The 18,661-nt window shown below is 41.8% G+C and overlaps 1 protein-coding gene across 1 annotated transcript in view; it reads right to left on the minus strand.

The window, feature by feature from the left end:
- LOC147030939 (myelin expression factor 2-like) overlaps positions 1-16,236 on the minus strand; it is a 39,963-nt gene extending 23,727 nt beyond the window's left edge. Inside the window, exons 1-3 of the mRNA XM_085875499.1 lie at positions 16,059-16,236; positions 6,765-7,024; positions 236-288 (exon numbers count right to left, since the gene is read on the minus strand). Coding sequence (XP_085731625.1) covers positions 236-288; positions 6,765-7,024; positions 16,059-16,201 — 456 coding nt within the window. The 5' untranslated portion in view covers positions 16,202-16,236. The remainder of the gene's footprint in view (positions 1-235; positions 289-6,764; positions 7,025-16,058) is intronic.
- Between the last annotated feature and the right edge of the window lie 2,425 nt (positions 16,237-18,661).

Here is an 18,661-nt window from a genome sequence, read left to right on the forward strand (position 1 = left end):
GTGCATCCGGCCTGCAAAATAAGCCAAACACTTGGTTATCCTGGCTAAGATATACAGCACTGTCAACCACATGGGGACAGCCACACTGCAGGCAAAATTAACAAGCTGTAAATCCGCTAATCCAGGCTAACACGAACAAACACCAAGCATTAAAGCAAGTAAATTTGACAAACAAAATGCAATGTAAAAACACTGCGTTTGAGTGCAAAACCCTCAAAGCAGTAGCACCACTTACCATCGATTTCCCTTCCGCATCCACAAAGAGCTCCACGTAAGTTACCTCACCCACTAGTAACCAGATCCAACAGGGAACAAACCGGAAAAGAACCAAGACACACACATCGATAAGCTGTGCGTAACAACAGTGTCCAGCTCTAAGCTCAATTCAGCTACATTGGCTGCAGCACCCAGCTGCAGCACCTGGAGACAACACAGCCATTTGAAGGCAAAGCAGCAACGACGAGCCAAAATGTTGTGCTTGGCTTTTGCTGCCGCACACCGGAGAGCAGTTGCTTCAACCAACAGGCTATGAGCCTTGAAAAGCATCGGTCTCGTCACCTTGTTTTACCATATATTTCAGCAAATACCAAAGGATAAAAAATAAAATAAATAAATAAGTCATTAAAAAGCCTTTGAAGAGTTGGTGCCACTTATGTCAGCATCAGAAGCAATGTTGAAACAAGGTTTCCAAGCTTGAGATTGCTTTTGCAATGAGTAAGCAACCAAAATGTCGAACAGTCGATGTGGATCATTTGAACAGCAGGATGAGGCTTCACTGGCTACCTTGGAAACGTTTTGCATTGCCAAAAGTTCAACATTTTCACCAATCAAAAAAACAAACAAAAAACTAATGCAACTCGAGCAAACAACCAACATCGCAAGCATGAAAACAACCTGTGGCGAGGTGATCAATGCGCCACGCACATCAGCTAGATAATGTAAGCAATCCAGTCCAGGCTTTCGGAACACCCCCATCAAATTCTGGTGAGGAAGTCGAGCATAGCAAGCAAACAAAGTCATCACATCGTGCAGCTTCAAGGTGCCATGGCTCGCACGTCCACGGCTCCAAATGACCGAGAAGATGAACACAATAGAACTTCTGTTCAACCTTGAAAAATATTTCTTTCATCAAGCACAGGATTCCCACGAGGCCTGTTAACAACACTCCACTCGTGGTTCAGCACGTACAGAAGGAGAAGTTTACAGACCATGGGCAATCAAAACTAGCCCTGGCTCAAGGCCAGCACTCCTTCCGAGCCCGAGACATTAAATGCCACAGTAGAAAGCATTACATTCAATAAACGCTGATACAAGCGGACATTCAATAAACACCATGCACCAACACTTCATTCAGCCGAAGCTGTGGCTCTCCAAAGAGACAAAAATAAATATATTAAAAAAGCCAGGGAAAGGCTAAAGCCTAGACCAGTAATGAGTGTGCACTATTTGTGCATTGCTTTCTTCTTTTTGCCAACAAGCCACAAACTCGGTGCCATTTCTATGATCAACTTGCATGACATTTAGAAGTAATGTACTGTCGGACCCCACTATTCGTAGGTCATCAAGTGTGACCAGCTTCTGCAATCACGCTTCACATATTCATGGTTTTTATTCGTATCCATATTTTTTTAAATACACTTCAGAACTGGCCTCCTTCATCCACCTGGGAAACTAGAAATCAGCCAACATCACAACATTGCATTAAAAAGGTGCAAAACCTGGTCCCCTTAACTACAGCCCAATCACCTTCCTTCCAATCGTCAGCAAGGTCATGGAATCCATCCATCATCGCAGCCGACATAAAATCATTCCTTTTCTCCCTCATTGTTACCCGCATCCCTTGTTTGGCCGTCTCCATCTACTTTCTCCCTTTGCCCTGCTGTTGGTGTTTCCCCTTCCTCCTCCTGGTCCCTTTGTTGTGCGATATCACTCTTTCATGAGCCCAGATCATGTAAATAAATAAATAAATAAATACAGTGTATTTTAAATGCCCCGACATGAGCAAAAATTTTCAGGAACGTAATCCCTGTGAATAGTACAGTCTGACAATATATTATTAAAATAGAAAAATACACAATCTATCCACCCTCAAGCACAAAAAAGCTGCAGCTACACTCTGGAGGCACAATTAGCTGCTATCTACTTGTTATGTTAAGAAGGAGAAATGAAGGGGGAAGTTACATGTTGGCACCATATGTGTAAATTAAAATAGCTGGGAAGTTTATTCAAAAAAATTATTCTTTTACTGGTGTTTTCTTTTTGAGCATCAATTACACCTTGGAGCAAAAACTGACATTTTCTTGACCCGAATGGTCTGGAAACAAAGCCATCGTTTGTTATTTTGTTTTTCTCCGAGACGTCCGCACCCACCCACCCCCCCCCCCCCCCCGCCATGCGAAAAAATATTTGTCCCACAAGTATATTAATGTATACCAACTACAAATACTTTAATAGCCCAAAGTCATCCCACCTTGTGGGGTCAGTCAGACGACTTTCCCCTCTCTCCACACTTCCAATCCCAAGAATCCTCTCTCTGCAACTCAACCTTTCTTTCCTGTCCTTCTCCACCTCATCAGGGTTAAGTCTTGTTTTGGTTTGGTCGGCCCTTTCTCCTCTTGCCAAATGCATATCCACATCAAAAACCTTAGCTGAAGTCATCCCACTCCTCGCACCTGAGCACAGGCTCCAACCAATGCAAACATGACTTCAGTGTCTTTTGATGAATGCCCCTTACTGCTGCCCACCTCTGAATTCTTCTGTTGTATGCAGGTATGTAGAGTTTCCTCCCCTGCCCAATTTATCACTTATGTGTTAGTGGAATACTTCATGCATGAAAACCACCACCAAAAAGTTTTGATTGCACAAATAAAAAGAAAAAACATAGGGGCAATACCCCTGGATATAGGGGCAATACCTGTTCGTGGCCGGATAAGATAACCAGGGAACCACTGGTTGGCATGTATGACCCACAAAATGTCATGGAGAAGAAAGTAAATACCTATGGAATGGTATTTTTTAAGGCCGTGAACAACTTTTGGTACACCAGAGGTAATTAAGATTGTGGTAAAGTTTCATCGGAATTGCGTGTCGTTTCTGAAAAGAAAGCAAATATCTCTTTGGGGGGTCAACCCCACTGTAAGCTCCCTCCATAAACCCCCTCAGACCCCGACTTATTAAATGCTATGAACAAACTTTGGTACATACACGGTGATGAAGATTGTGGTAAAGTTTCATGAAAATCGTATGTGTAGTTTCAGAGAAGTTGAAAGTAATTGTGGATGGACAAACGGATTGATGACACGCAATTCCATCAGCTCCCCCGGAACGACGTTCCAGGTGAGCTAACTTGAAAGCATCAGAAAATGCAAAGCCCATATATATTTAAATAATAAATTTAATGTTCATGTTATTCATTTGTGTTCTCCACAATCTCATAAAAAGGTTTGTTTAAGATTTGATGACAAAAGCTCAATTGGTAAAAACTGTTACGGCCTGGACGTACACACTGAATCTCAATGGTAAACAAGGATTTTGATTAAAACATTTATGGTTGGTCTCCCACTTTACCGATGACGTCATTTTTACAATCCCTTATTCCCCATTGGGAGTAGAATGAGATGTGCCAAGTTTCAAATTTTTCCAATCATCGGCTTCAGAGATATAATGTATTAATTTTTGTGTTTAATCCATACCACATGACCTATGATGTCACAGTTATCATTAAAATATTCTCCATTGGGGAGTAGTTGGAGGGGGGGGAGCGGTATGGTCGCTCATACCCTGAAAATTGTGTCAGACAGACAAGTGGTTGTTAATAATAATAATAATGATGAAAATTATTCTCCATATTCTCATGAGGGTTTGTTGAAAATTTGATGATAAAAGCTCAAAAGGTAAAAAGTTACGGCACGGACAGGCACATAGACATACGGGCACAGACACATGCGATTGCAAAACCACGTCTTCCGCTGTGCGGGGGATGGGCTAAAAACACAAAGATTGCATAAACAATGTCAAATCTTGACAGCAATCCATCTCAAGTGAGAAGTTCAACCCTTGACTTCTTGCAAATTATGCAATTTTCTTCAAAACAAATCACAAATTAATGGAATCTATTTTCTATCTATATACAGTATATAAAAACAGGGCCACTGGATCTGTAGCTTTAATAGCGAACGCAGTGAGCTTCATACTTAACCAGTGCACGTGAGAGAATAGGAAACAACAACAACAACAACAACAACAACAACAACAACACAATACCTACCCCTGGCTATTTGGAATCTGTGTCGTGATCTATGACCTTTTGCTTCTGGTTGTTTTTAAACGCTGTGCGGTGAATAAACACGATTGGGTTTTATTTCTATCTTGTGCATATTACTTAACGCGTGCACATGAGAGAATAGGAAACAACAAAAACAACACAATACCCTGCCAATTGTGAATACGTGTCGTTGGCTATGACCTTTTTGCTTCCGTTTTTGTTTTGTTTCTGGGTTTTTTTTGTTTCCGGTTTTTTTGTTTCCGGTTTTTGTCATGGGGAATGATGCATGCCAGGAGATAAAGGCATCGTCGGAGACATGAAAGACCCAAATAATATCAGACATGGTGTATATTTCCTCCACTGATTTAAATAAAGATATCTCCCGCATCATCAAAAAATAAATTTTAATCGTGATTAAATGATCATCCGAATGATCATCCGCTGATCCCGAATCCAGGCCGAAGTAACTGGAAATTGCGTATACAGTTGTCAACAAGTTATAGGTAAAGTCAGAAGCAAATGTAAGAAGAATTCTACGTTCACTTCTCGGATTTGCCTATTCCATATTAGGCCCTGGCCTAATGTTGTAACCCAAGTTTGGAATCATCCTGTCAGGTGGATCTGTAGAGGAAGGTTTTTGAAGGAATTTACGCAATTTTCCCAAACATCTACCAAGTCCACCATTTTGACACACTTCAAGTCACATGCTCGGCATGACCTCTGCAATTCAACATCAATAACCTGTCCTAATGTTGTAACCCGAATTTGTTGGCATTATGACTGAAGATGTCTCAAGAAATTTACTAAGCCGGCCATTTTGACTTCCTTAAAGTTAAGTGACTGGAACGAGCTTTGTAATCCATGTTACCAGTCAGGAGAAGAACGTTGCTGCCAAATTTCAGCCGGATTGGTCCAATGGTTTGGCCAGAGAAATCAAATGGGAGACAGACGGACAGTGCCCGATGACAATACCTTATAATAATTGTACCTTATAATAATAAAAAATAATAAAAAAGACAATACCTTAAATTAATAATAAAATAATTGAAATTGCAGATAAGCTAAAAGTAGGAGTTTATTTGTTACAAATATGTTTCCATACCACTGATCCAATTTACGTGAAATTTGCTGAACGGGATTGCTTTCACACGTAGAAGGTCAACGTCACAATAAAAACTTTAAATTATAAAATCAAATTGATGTTAGAACAGAGTCGAAATAACGAACTGCCTTTTGGCAGATCAACCGTCATTTGTATGAGGAGGCCAATTGGCCCATCAATCCCATATTTCAATCCCCATTTAATTTTTGCTACAGGTGTAAAACATCCATTTCTGGGCTCCCTGACAGTTTCGTCTCCCCCCCCCCCCCGTTCTTCCTCCAAGGTAAATAGTGAACCGCCACCATTGGATGAAAGCAAATAGGTTCAAATAGAACATTAATATTAAACACAAACCCAATGTTGATGGGGTGGCCCAACTTCTGATACTGTAACACATAATTGCAATTTGCTGGATCTTGTGAGCTTCAGCTTACAATCCTTTGACGTCATTTTCCAAAATGCTTTCAAGCCAGTTCAGAGCTGGGCATTCGTAGCAAAGAGGTTAACGATGGGGAGTAAGCTGGGTTCATGTAAAAACCACATGTGGACATAAAAAGGTAATAAAAAAACAAACAAAATACATAACGAAACAAAAAATAATATTTTACTCTAATGTTTTCACATACAATTTTAATGCCAAAACATTATACTATAAATAATAAAAGCTATACCGGTCTCAAATTATAAACAGATTAACATACGATCATGCTTAAGCAACATTTTACAAAACACGGTTTGCATGGAATTCAAGTCTGAGGTGTGTAAGTGTCCAGAAGAATTTTGCTATGGTGTGCTGTCTTCCAATCTTGGCTTTACTTGCTGTTTGCTTTATTAGAGTTGTGACTAAACTATGCATGTGTATGTGTGCATGTATATATATGTGTGTGTGCATGTGTGATTAAGGTGAGGGAAGCCATAGAAAGACAATACAAGAGAGAAAGGAAGCTTCTTATTTTAAATGTTTTGGAATTACACCATTTATATACCAATTTACCCATGATGTTGGACATCATTGGAGTGCATCGGGCAAGTTGTGGTCCCAACAAATGTTTTGGTAAGAGGATGGGATTCTGATGGTATGGGTATGTAATGTCTTTCAGTGGTTTGAAAGAAAAATAAATCTTCAAATGTATAACACCAAAACACACCGTCATTCCGAAAATAAATAAATTCCCTATTAAAATTGCCAAATTCAGAGTTATACGCACTTGTCACTGCATCACAGCGATAATTAATTAATGGACAAATGAGAAAAGAGACATGGAATGGATTGAATAAATTGAAGGGGTGGTGGGAGGGGAGGGGGCAGTGGGGGGGGGCATGAAACTACTGCATTCTACAGTTGTACACCATAATGATAAAGTAAGGTTGATAGCAAAAACTTATATTTGTCATCACCTTTGTCTCTCATCAAATCCTTGATGACCTGCCATCGCATCTCATATGGCACATTGCTGATGAAAACCCGGTTGCCAGGGCGACGGTCAGAGGATGTATCACTACTTCCACGCACACCACCACCACCACCACCACCACCACCACCAGCCCCACCGCTAGCAGCACTGCTGCCACGAGGTCCTCGGGAGTATGGTTGAAACCGGCCACGCCGCAAGCGAGAAGCGCGATGATCATCGCGCCAGTTCTCAGACTTTTTCTTGCTGAGGAAAATCATTGCAGGGACAATAAATCATAGCACAAGTGTAATACAGGTATATGTACAAAGCTAGACAAATTCATACGTAATTTAAAGGTACAGCATATGAATGAAAGGTGTATACTCGATACTCCCAAAACAATGATCATTTATGTGAGCATTTGTGCTCCTCACAAAAGCTTACACAGCAACAGCTGAGTCTTGTATTGTTTTATGATCCTGATGGTTTGCTCGATTTAAATATGTTCATATTGTGATTGAAGAACAACACATTCATCTGTACACTCCATAAACACATGGTTGTATGAAATGAGCGTGCTAATTTGGAATCTATACTGGTCTGCAAATTATCAAACAGGTTTACGTAAGCATTAATAGCTTTGATAACAAAATAAGCTTGAGAATCTGGGAGGAACAGTATCTGGGGAATAGCAAGTCTGAGAGGAGGAAAGCCACATTTCCAAGCTGGCCTACAAAGCCAGGAAACCAGACCTGCAACCTTACAGTAAACCCTGTGTTTCCACTCCTAAAATTGATGCTTTCCACCCAATTCCAATCTTTATTATCTTGGCAAAATGAAGTTTTTGCAAGATATGTTAGTCAGCTTGTATGTTTTTTTTTGTTCGTTTGTCTGTAATCACGTATAAAAAATTCTGCAGAGCACAGTTATCATTGGAAATTTTTGTAACTATGCATATCAGAGGCCTATAGAGGTCCCTTTCAGTGCACAAAATTTTGAAGGTCAAGGTCACTTTGTCGCAAATCAGGGGAATCGACCAAACCCTTATTTTTTGAGTAATTTTGATCGGATCGTCTTCAAACTTCATGGGAATATAGTTCATGGTCTGGCGCTCAGCTGATTAATTTTTGGTGGCGATTGGCCTTGACCTTCATGGTTCGCGCCTGAGGTCAAACATATTTGACCCCAAGGTCAAATTTTCAAGTTTTAGGAACCATATCGTGTAGTACCTCAAATTGAACACCTCGATGAGTGCTTTCTAGATATGTCAAGCTTGAGACATTATGACGTCATTTGGTGACGTTATGAGGAAAACGCATATTTTTCATGGTTACTCTGTAGAACGATTCTCATCGGAATCTCTCGTAGGCAGATATTCCTCAAGGAGTCGCTCCTGGTGGATAGCAGCTCTGTTCACCTCAGTGTGACCTTAAAGAAGTCACACGTGGTCACCTTTTGGTAAGATACGGGTCACCCTGCGGATGACATTGTTTTTATTTATTTATTTCAAAGACCTCAATCCCACTCCTCCCTCAAGGACTTCAAATGCACGCAGTGCATCATTGTCTCACGTCAATGCCGCACCACCCCCCCCCCACCCATCTCATCCCGACTCAATCTTTTCTACCCCATGAACAATCAATCACTCAACTCTCCGACTGGGAAGGTGACTGTGTTGCGTTTTACCCATCAAGTTCTTCCATGGGACAGATCTTGTCTTCAAACTGCTGCAAGTGTCCCTCCAGCCGACTGTTGGTGTTTCCCTGCTTTCTGTTCTCTCAGTGTTGTTCTGTGTCCTATAGCTCTTACGGGAACCTCAATTTTGTACACAAAAGGAAATAAAAACAATTTCATGACATTCGTATATGCCACTCATCTCTGTCGATCCCTCCACTCCGCTCCAAGAACTGCAGAAAGGCCAAGAGAATTCCTTTAACCAGTAGAGAGTGGGCAATGTGCTGGTCGAACTGGCAGGCATTACAGTACTGATACTGCAATGAGTTTAAAACAAACTGACACAGTAATATGGCATCTGAAGAGTTTGAAACAAATGTGATTACAAAAATCGATTTAAGCTTCCCATCAAGACAGGGTTTATTCGAAGGAAAATTTACAACTGCACAAACTCTCATGCGAGGCAGGGGCAGGAAAAATGGAGGCTGCAAAGCAGCCGAGCACTACGGTGTTTGACAGTGACATTGACAAACACATGATGGAGGTACTGGTGCCCTTCTTGAAGCTACAAGATGCTGACATCAAGGCTGTTCATCAGCTATGTCCAGATTTGGACCTTGAGGAACTCGGTATGGAATACCAAGATCTTGTGTCTTCTGGACAAGGAAAAGACTTAACTCTCAACAAGCTGGTCAAGTATCTGGTGTCTAAAGAACTGTTTCCAAATTTGGTGAAGGCATTAAGCAGAGTTGTGGCTGCCAAGCCTCATTCAGCAGATGTTGAGCGTCTTATAAGTAGCAGCAATGCTCTGAAAACATGTGAAAGATTAAGAATGTCAGTGGAGACGGAAAATCTGTATTTGTACATACATTACAACATGCCACCATTAGAAGCATTTGATCCAAGGGAGGCGCTTATGATTTGGCTGTCATCAAAGGCACGCAGAAACAAAAGCCATGACAAAGCAAAGTTTCAAGTCCACTTCAAGGGAGTTTTCACAGAATCAGAACACAAAGTAGAGGATGACGAGCCTGACGAGGTGGAGGTACCACCTAAGAAGGTCAAGAAATTCTAACTTCTTACAGTTTTGCTTACTTGGACAGGTTCAAATGTTCATTTTCGTTAAGTTCTACAGATTTTGTTTAATCTTACTCATGCCAAAGACAGCGAGGGAGTTGGACTTACCTGAAACTTGGTTCTAATGTTAGTCAAAGTCAACCTCAGGCTCAGGTTTATGATTTTGTTCTTTGTGTGACTGAGCAACCACTTGTGGTTTCACATCGACTGTAAATACGTTTGATAATCCTCACTGTTTAAGATATAATTTGCAATGTGAAATGTGGTAGTCCATGTCATCTATCTATAATTCCAGCAATCTGTGTCTGTGTCTGTGTGTGCGTGTGTGACCGCTGTTTCTCGACAACCGCTGGTCCGATCAAATTGAAACTTGCCAGATATATTGCTGGGGACCTGAGAATTTGCCTTTTCAAGGTTTGATAATAATCGGACAAGTGCTTCCCAAGTTATGGCCATTTATTTACCAACCAATGACAATACACATTGTTGCGTGGGCATGGCCGATGTGGAAGGGAAGCTCAGCCGCGTTCCACATTACGGGTTACAACGTACATACTTCCGGAGAGTGATGACTTCGTGTATTCTAATAATTTCTCGATTTCTTATGCGCATTTATAGATAAACACAATGCCGCAAGTTATGATCGTTTTCATATGAGACGGTGCATAAATTTCGGTGCTGGTGTGCTCCGAACCAGGAAGTAATTTTTTTTTCTCTCTTCTCTTCTCTTTTTCCTTGTGAGGACATTGCGAAAAGGCAAAATACGTTGGCGCAAATTGAATAATTGGCAATTAAAACCGAAATTGCGAGTCATCGTAACTGTGATATGCGAACTTCCGCGCCACAGCGAAGAAACGGCCTGTGTGGTTGTTGTTTGTTGCTCACGGTTTGAATATTTATTTATTAATTAATTAAAAAATTTTACGGGCAGCCACGTTCCCCATTACGGGTTACAACGTACAGGCTTCCGGATAATGATGACTTCGTGTATTCTAATAATTTCTCGATTTATGCGCGTTTATAGATAAACACAATGCCCCAAGTTATGATCGTTTTCATATTAGATGGTGCATAAATTTCGGTAACATCAGAGTGCTGGTATGCTCCGAAGCAGGAAGTGAATTATTTTTTTGCACGTTTTTTTTTTTCGTGTATTCTAATAATTTCTCGATTAGTTATGCGCATTTATAGATAAACACAATGTCCCAAGTTATGATCGTTTTCGTATGAGACGGTGCATAAATTTCGGTAACATCAGAGTGCTGGTATGCTCCGAAGCAGGAAGTAATTTTTTTTTTTGCACGTTTTTTTTTTCGTGTATTCTAATAATTTCTCGATTTGTTATGCACATTTATAAATAAACACAATACCCCAAGTTATGATCGTTTTCATTTTAGACGGTGCATAAATTTGGGTAACATCAGAGTGCCGGTATGCTCCGAAGCAGGAAGTAAATTTTTTTTTTCACTTTTTTTTCTCCTCTTTCCTCTTCTCTTTGTGTTTTTCCTTGCGATAAAAGGCAAAATACATTGGCGCTAATTGAATAATTGGCCATTAAAACTAAATTGCGAACAATCGTAACTGCCATATGTGAACTTCCGGACAGTGAGGACTTCACTTCCGGATAGTGACGATTACTGTATTCTTTCCCGATTCTTTCTTTCTCGATTTCTGTACTTTCTCGATTTTCTTAAACCCAATACCCCGATCCAGTCAGTGACGATTACTGTATTCTTTCTTTCTCGATTTCTGTACTTTCTCGATTTTCTTAAACCCAATACCCCAATCCAGTCATTGACGATTACTGTATTCTTTCTCGATTTTTTCTTGATTTATCGACTAACTGTATTCTTTCTTTCTCGATTTCTGTACTTTCTTAAACACAATGCCCCAATCCAGTCGTCGTTTACGAGAGCGAAGGAACGGCCTGTGTGGTTGTTTCTGGCACGCGGTTTGAAAGATTTTGTTTTTTGCATGTACGGCCACGTGAGAGCGAAGGAACGGCCTGTGTAGTTGTTTCTGGCATGAGGTTTGAAAGTTTTTTTTGTTTTGTTTTGTTTGCACCTACGGGCATGCACTAGTATATTATGATTTATGTAATATGTATGATTGCATTATATTGTAAGGTTAATAAAAAAAATAAGTTTTGGTCAGCTATCAGACTATCAGTGACGTCTATTGTGGTTTGTTCCTAGTTTATGACACCCAAGCCATGCAAATTCAAACAAAGAACAAATTGACAACTGCACAAATCTGGATTTACAACTGCACATTTTGAATTTACAACTGCACAAAAGGGGTACAATTGCACGTTAGAATAAACCCTGCATCAAGAGTTTCTGCAACAGTTGTAACTACAAGGGCACCCAGTGCAGCGCATATCTCTGCCACATAATGCCTGATCCAGTGGAATATATTGGGCCCAATAACGTTTTGAAATATCATGCTTTCCAGGACAATATCGTTTTTGGCCCGATCTCTCAATGGTGAAGAATCACTTTAGAAACTAAATAATTCTCGTGCCCAGATGCGGATTCGGATCTTCACCAAATTTGAATCAATTCGTCCTTGCCACACACCCAACCTGTCCACCAAGTTTCATGCGAATCCATCCACAACTTTTTGAGATATCGTGATATATATACATTATATATATATATATATATATATATATATATATTGTTACGGCTGTGAAAATTCGCATTACACCATAAAGGGCCCTCAGGTGAGATATCTCGATAGGTACATGTGTAGTTAGCCCAAACCAGTTGTATAGAGGGAATTTATGTGATCCATTCGGGCTGCGATCCTCCAGTTAGTCGTTTTTCTTTCTCCATCTTTTATTTCAAACAAACAAAAACCGCCAACGATGCTGGTGGGCTTTTCCCGCCATTCTTCCCCGCGCTTGGTGTGAGGGAAGGGGGGAAGGGCAGCTCGCTGCCGATTGGTGGATAGACAGCGTGAGGCGGTCGGGGTGAGGGAACGCCCCTTTTCGAGTACCTTCTCGAAGGAGGGTGGAACCGAAAACGGGGCGGAGTGAAGGGTGGAGCCCAGCGCTATAAAAGTCGGACACGGGCGGGGCGCGTTCTCTCCCTCTTCCTGTGCTCTCCCTCTTCCTGCGCTCTCCCTCTTCCTCTCGCTCTCTCCCTGACTCGTGGAACTCGCCTCCGTCTGAAGTCGTTGCTGGGTCCTCGCCGAGCTGTGTCGTCGTGGTCGAGTGTCTTTGCGTCGGTGTGGAGCTCGTGGAACTCGCGAAGCCCGAGGAGCTCGTTGAAGTCGAGCTGTGTCGTCGTGGTCGAGTGTCTCTGCGTCGGTGTGGAGCCCGTGGAACTCGCGGAGCCCAAGGAGCTCGTTGAAGTCGAGCTGTCGTCGTCGAGTCTGGTCGAGTCAGCAGTGGAGGACGGCGGAGGAGACGGAGCTCGGAGTGGAGGTCGTGGGAGGAGGACTCGACGGCCGCACCAAGGGAAGTCCTTTCTTTTCTTTAGGTTTGTGTAAATGACTGTGGGTGGCGCCTGTTCTAAAAGTAGTATTGCTTTCAGTGTTGCCGTGTGTACGCGTATTTGGTTTTAACTCTTCCTTTGCTTTTTATGTGCATTTTTCTTTTGCTGTGGATACATGCTTGTCTGTGTGTGTGAATAAACGTGCTTGTGTGTAATTGTTCCTGCTTCGCTTCGTCTCCTTTCCTTTTATTGACTCTCCATCCTGCTTCACGAAAGGGGTTCGTAGTGGGTTCAACATCCCGGTAATTAATTGGAACCGTCAAGGCCGATGATAACACCGCTCGGTTATCACTGTAGCACAGAACGGACCGCTTAAGCGGTTCGTGTTTGGAGTCGGCCTGTGGCGTGGTACGATCGCCCGGTCGACCACTCGCGCAGGTACTTAGGTAGATCGAATTTGGCGAGCAACCCTATCCTGCGCGGGTGGGCAATTGGCACGATCGTGGTGAGGTTAAACCCCGACCCGTGACAAGCTCCCGGCGTTGTTCCGAGAGGTTCACGACTGAATTGTCCATTCCGGTGGACGAGGCGGCCGCCATTTGAGTCGAGCGGTCGATCGCACACCGGCGGGTGCGAATTCGCAACAATATATATATATATATATATATATATATAGATATAGATATATATATATATATATATATATATATATATATATATATATATATATATATATATATAGATATATATATATATATATATATATACACATATATAAATATATAAATATATAAATATATATATATATATACATATATCAGTTTAGGCCTATCTCTTAATGGTGAAGAATAACTTTAAAAAAAATTTGGATCCAGATTCGGATCTTCACCGAAATTGAATCAATTCTTCCTTGTCACACACCCAATATGTCCACCAAGTTTCGCATCCGAATCTGTCCACAACTTTTTTAGATATCGTGCACACAAATGGAGAGTGAGGGAGACAGATAGACAGACAGATAGATAGAGAGAGAGGAGGAAACAGAGAGAAAGAGACAGGGAAAGAGACAGGGAAAGAGACAGGGAAAGAGACAGGGAAAGAGACAGGGAAAGAGACAGGGAAAGAGACAGGGAAAGAGACAGGGAAAGAGACAGGGAAAGAGACAGGGAAAGAGACAGGGAAAGAGACAGGGAAAGAGACAGGGAAAGAGACAGGGAAAGAGACAGGGAAAGAGACAGGGAAAGAGACAGGGAAAGAGACAGGGAAAGAGACAGGGAAAGAGACAGGGAAAGAGACAGGGAAAGAGACAGGGAAAGAGACAGGGAAAGAGACAGGGAAAGAGACAGGGAAAGAGACAGAGAAAGAGACAGAGACAGAGAAATATATCGTTTTTGGCCCCATCTCTCAATGGTGAAAAAGCATTTGGAAAATAAAAAAAATATCGGATCCGAATCTGGATCTTCATAAAAATCGAACCAATTCTCCCTTGGCACACATCCAACCTATCCACCAAGTTTCATCCGAATCAGTTCAGAACCTTTTTGAGATATCCTGCTCACAGCCAAACAGACAATGCTGATAACAACCCCCGTGCACTGAATGTGAAGCTTCACCCCAGCAGTACAAAGTAATTTAATTATAAATATTATCAATGGAGATCCCTTGTGTTGAAACGATTTTTAGATCCTGGTGGAGGATCTCTAAGTTTTACTCACGTTGTTGTTCTTGTGGACTTCTTTGTTTTACAGCCTACAGTTTTCATCGAAACTTCCTGAAACTTGGCATATATATGTAAAAATTCCCTGTGCAGACAGTGGGGATCTCCGATTTTGAAAATCCTCCTAGAAAAAGTTATGACATCAAAATATCTCCGCTGATGGAAATCGCCTAAAAATTATCTCCGAAACCAGGCAAGCTTTTTGAATTCTGTTTACGGGAATCGAACAGGGCATTCGCAGAGATGAAATACTGCACATATGATACATCACTATGACGTCATATCAATTTTTATGACGTCCTTTCTATTTTTTGACATTTTTTGTTTCACAACCCAGACTTTTCATCGGATCTTCGTGAAACTTGCCATGTTTATGCAGAAAGTCCACGCGCAGGCAGTAACCAACTCCGATTTTGGAAATTCTTCCGATAAAAAAGTTGACGTCATAATATCGCCGCTAATGGAAATCACCTCTACCATTATCTCCGAAACTAGGCAAGCTGTTTGAATTCTGTTTGCGGGAATCAAGCCGGGAATTAGCACAGATAATTGATCGCAAACCTGATACATCACAGTGACGTCATATTCGTTTTTATGACGTCATCATTAAGAGGACGAGGATCTTAACTCATTCAAGCTTGTTTTTAATTCATTTGAAAATGCCACAGCCATCGAAAGAACTCTTTGTAATTGGGGCTTGAAGTATCAATATCTCTCGGTGTTCAGAGTGGACCCCAAACTCGGGGTGGTTTCGAACGTGACCACTTGCGAGTCTAAGCACCAGCACCACCACCACCACCACCAAACCTCTGTACCTGCAAGCTCTTGCCCCAAACATTGGAGTGAAATTATTCTGATTGCAGCGCTCTCAAAGTTTGCTAATGTGTCACCCGAGTCCGGTTATATGAAATACATTCTCCGTCCTCGCTTTCTCCATCCGATCCACCTTGATGAAGGTACACCGTTACCGTTACAGGTAACCGAGACACATGGTAGTTGAGAGTTCACCGATCTAACCTTCATCCCGCTTGACCGCACACAATTTCCCGCCGCGATAAACAAGTTCTCGACTTCCCCTGCGATTTTTAATCGAATCACGAAGTCTCGTGTTTGAAAAACCAAAAATAAAAAGCTTCACAGTCGCTTTGGGAGGGAAGCGCAGAAATGGCGCGCGTTTTGTACCACGCCGTACGTGGATTGATGTGCTTCGGCGCAGGCACAGTAACTTCACACTAACTCGATTCGTCAAACTTTTCTTTATTGTATAAAAATGTAAATGGACACAGGAAAGACGCCACTTGGCCCATCACGCCAAATCTGATACTCGAGGCCCCAAACAAGCCCGCCATTTGTGACTATAAAAGGACGTTTTCCCCTCAGATTTCCCTACCCGTTATCCTTTTGATCGGTGCCACCATCTGACGCAGTCGTTTCTGCATCAGCCACCTTCTCTTCAACCTTCACTACTTTGGCCGCCTTTGTTTCCTCCTGCGCAGCCTCCTCACTCGGGCCCTGCGTCTTCGTCTCCGCCATCTTTGTTACCGACGACTCGGGTTGTTGTTGTTGTTGTTGTAAGATTGACCGTTTCAAAATTCTCTTCGACGAATATTATTTCGACGAAAAAAATGGCGCCTCCTTTAAAACAAAGCATATATACAAAACCTCGGTTCGTAAAAGTTCTCCGTCTTTCAGACGCCCAGGCGTGAATCGATTAATCCTATCGGTTGGAAAATGAGTGTTAAAAATAACTTTACACTGCGTCGTTAATTTTTTTTTTTACTTCGACACCTTCAAATTGTGTTTCCAACACAAATAAAAACAGAAATCACATTCCAGAGGAGTCAAAGTTAAACTAAACGCTGTTACTTTTTGAGGTGCATATAATTACGTTTTGAGCTCGATTGGCCCATTTTTTTTTGAGATGTTTATAATTGTTTTTTGAGCTTCATTATCCTTACGTTTTCATAAATTCACTCTTTCTCTCCTTCGATATCGCCTTTAAAAAAAATACGCAGGGTGTCTCAATAAAATGCATGCAGACTTTAATACCGGACTTCAGAAAAGTGAATTAGATGACAGAGGAGCGACGTGTGACGACGTAACATCTGACGTCAGCATTACGTACGATCACTGATCAGTCGATGTGATGCAATGGGGAGCGCTGCAGCGCTGCTGCATCCTTCCTTGCCCTTGCCGGAAGTGACGTTGCGTATTCGTTGCGTCATCATGTATCTTCCGTTTTTTTTCACCTCAAAACAAAGTGAAGATGTAGTTTTACAACACCACCGAGTCTGAACCCATGAATATTTCCAAAACAATATTGTTTACACTTGGTTTTATCCTCCACAGTCCTTAAACTATCCATTCATAAACAACAACAGGCAGTTTAATCTACATTAATATTTCGGCACGCCCCTTTCTTTGTTCCACCATCAGATTTTTGTTACTGCATGAAATGAAACAAGATTTGGCACATATACTAATGATATTATTGTCTTCCTTAAGAGGCCCCTCAAAATTCGTTTTGATGCATTTTCACAAACTCCAACGGATTCCATTCAAATTCGGTACGATTATGGCTTTTGGTCCAACTTAGGTCATTGGCTATAAATTTTTTCCACAACACTTCCGATATTCGAAAAAATCGATAAATCGATATCCCTTATGGGATTTTCCATTCAAATCCACTCAAGTTTAAGGCCTACGGGAGACGCAAATTTCCACTTTTCCCCGGGCGCTGTTGACCTCCGCTTCGCCAAGCTGTTCGGGGTTGGGTTAGTGTTAGGGTTAGCTACCCTTACACTAACCCTAACAGCTAACCCTAACCACTAACCCTAACCCCTAACCGCTAACAGCTATTCAGGAAATTTGCAAGAAAGCCCGGGCAACGCCAGGCTTTATTGCGAGCCCGAGCAACGCCGGGCATTACTACGAGTAATCCATAAATCTTAATGTGAAAGTTTCACAATCTATGGTGTGTTTCGTGTTGATACGTCCATTCCTGGGGTGTTCAATCCAAGCCAATTCCACATAATCACTCAGCTGTTACCCATAAGGCAGTGCAGAACGATAGGATGGTATCATTTTTTGATATATCAGTGCGGGCCCGTACGTGCGTGCCCGGACGTGCAAAAAATTTTTTTAATTGTGACGTCATAGCACCGTGTCCTGTCATTGGTTGATAAATAAATGGCCATAACTTGGGAACCGCTTGTCCGATTAATATCAAACGTTGAAAACGCACATCCTCAGGTCCCCAGGAATATTCCTGGCCAGTTTCAATTAGATCGGACCAGTTGTTGTCGAGAAACGGAGGTCACAGACACAGATACAGACAGACAGACACACAGAGATTGCTGGAATTATAGATACCCAGTACGTGCCAGTTTTTAAAAAAAATTCAAACCGCGACCAAGAAACAACAACCACACAGGCCGTTCCATCGTTCTGGCATGCCCGTACGTGCATGGCCCAGAAGTTCTCATATCGCAGTCATGATTATTCGCAATTTCGTTTTAATGGCCAATTATTCAATTTGTGCCAACATATTTTGCCTTTTCGTCATGTCATCGCAAGGAAAAACACAAAGAGAAGAGAAGAGAAAAAAATGACTTCCTGCTTCGGAGCATCCTAGCTCACGCTGATGTTACCGAAATTTATGCACCATCTAATATGAAAACGATCATAACTTGGGGCATAGTGTTTATCTACAAATGCGCATAAGAAATAGAGAAATTATTAGAATACACGAAGTCATCACTCTCCGGAAGTCCGTACGTTGTAACCCGTAATGGGGAACGCGGCTGACGTTCCCTTCCCCCATCGGCCACGCCCACACAGCAACGTGTCTTGTCATTGGTTGGTAAATAAATGGCCATAACTTTGGAAGCACTTGTCCGATTAATATCAAACGTTGAAAAGGCACATCCTCAGGTCCCCAGCAATATATCTGGCAAGTTTCAATTAGATCGGACCAGTGGTTGTCGAGAAACA

Source organism: Eptatretus burgeri, chromosome 3 (assembly GCF_056783735.1).
Source record: "Eptatretus burgeri isolate ZD-2024b chromosome 3, Ebu_testis_v1, whole genome shotgun sequence".
Taxonomy (NCBI): Eukaryota; Metazoa; Chordata; class Myxini; order Myxiniformes; family Myxinidae; genus Eptatretus; species Eptatretus burgeri.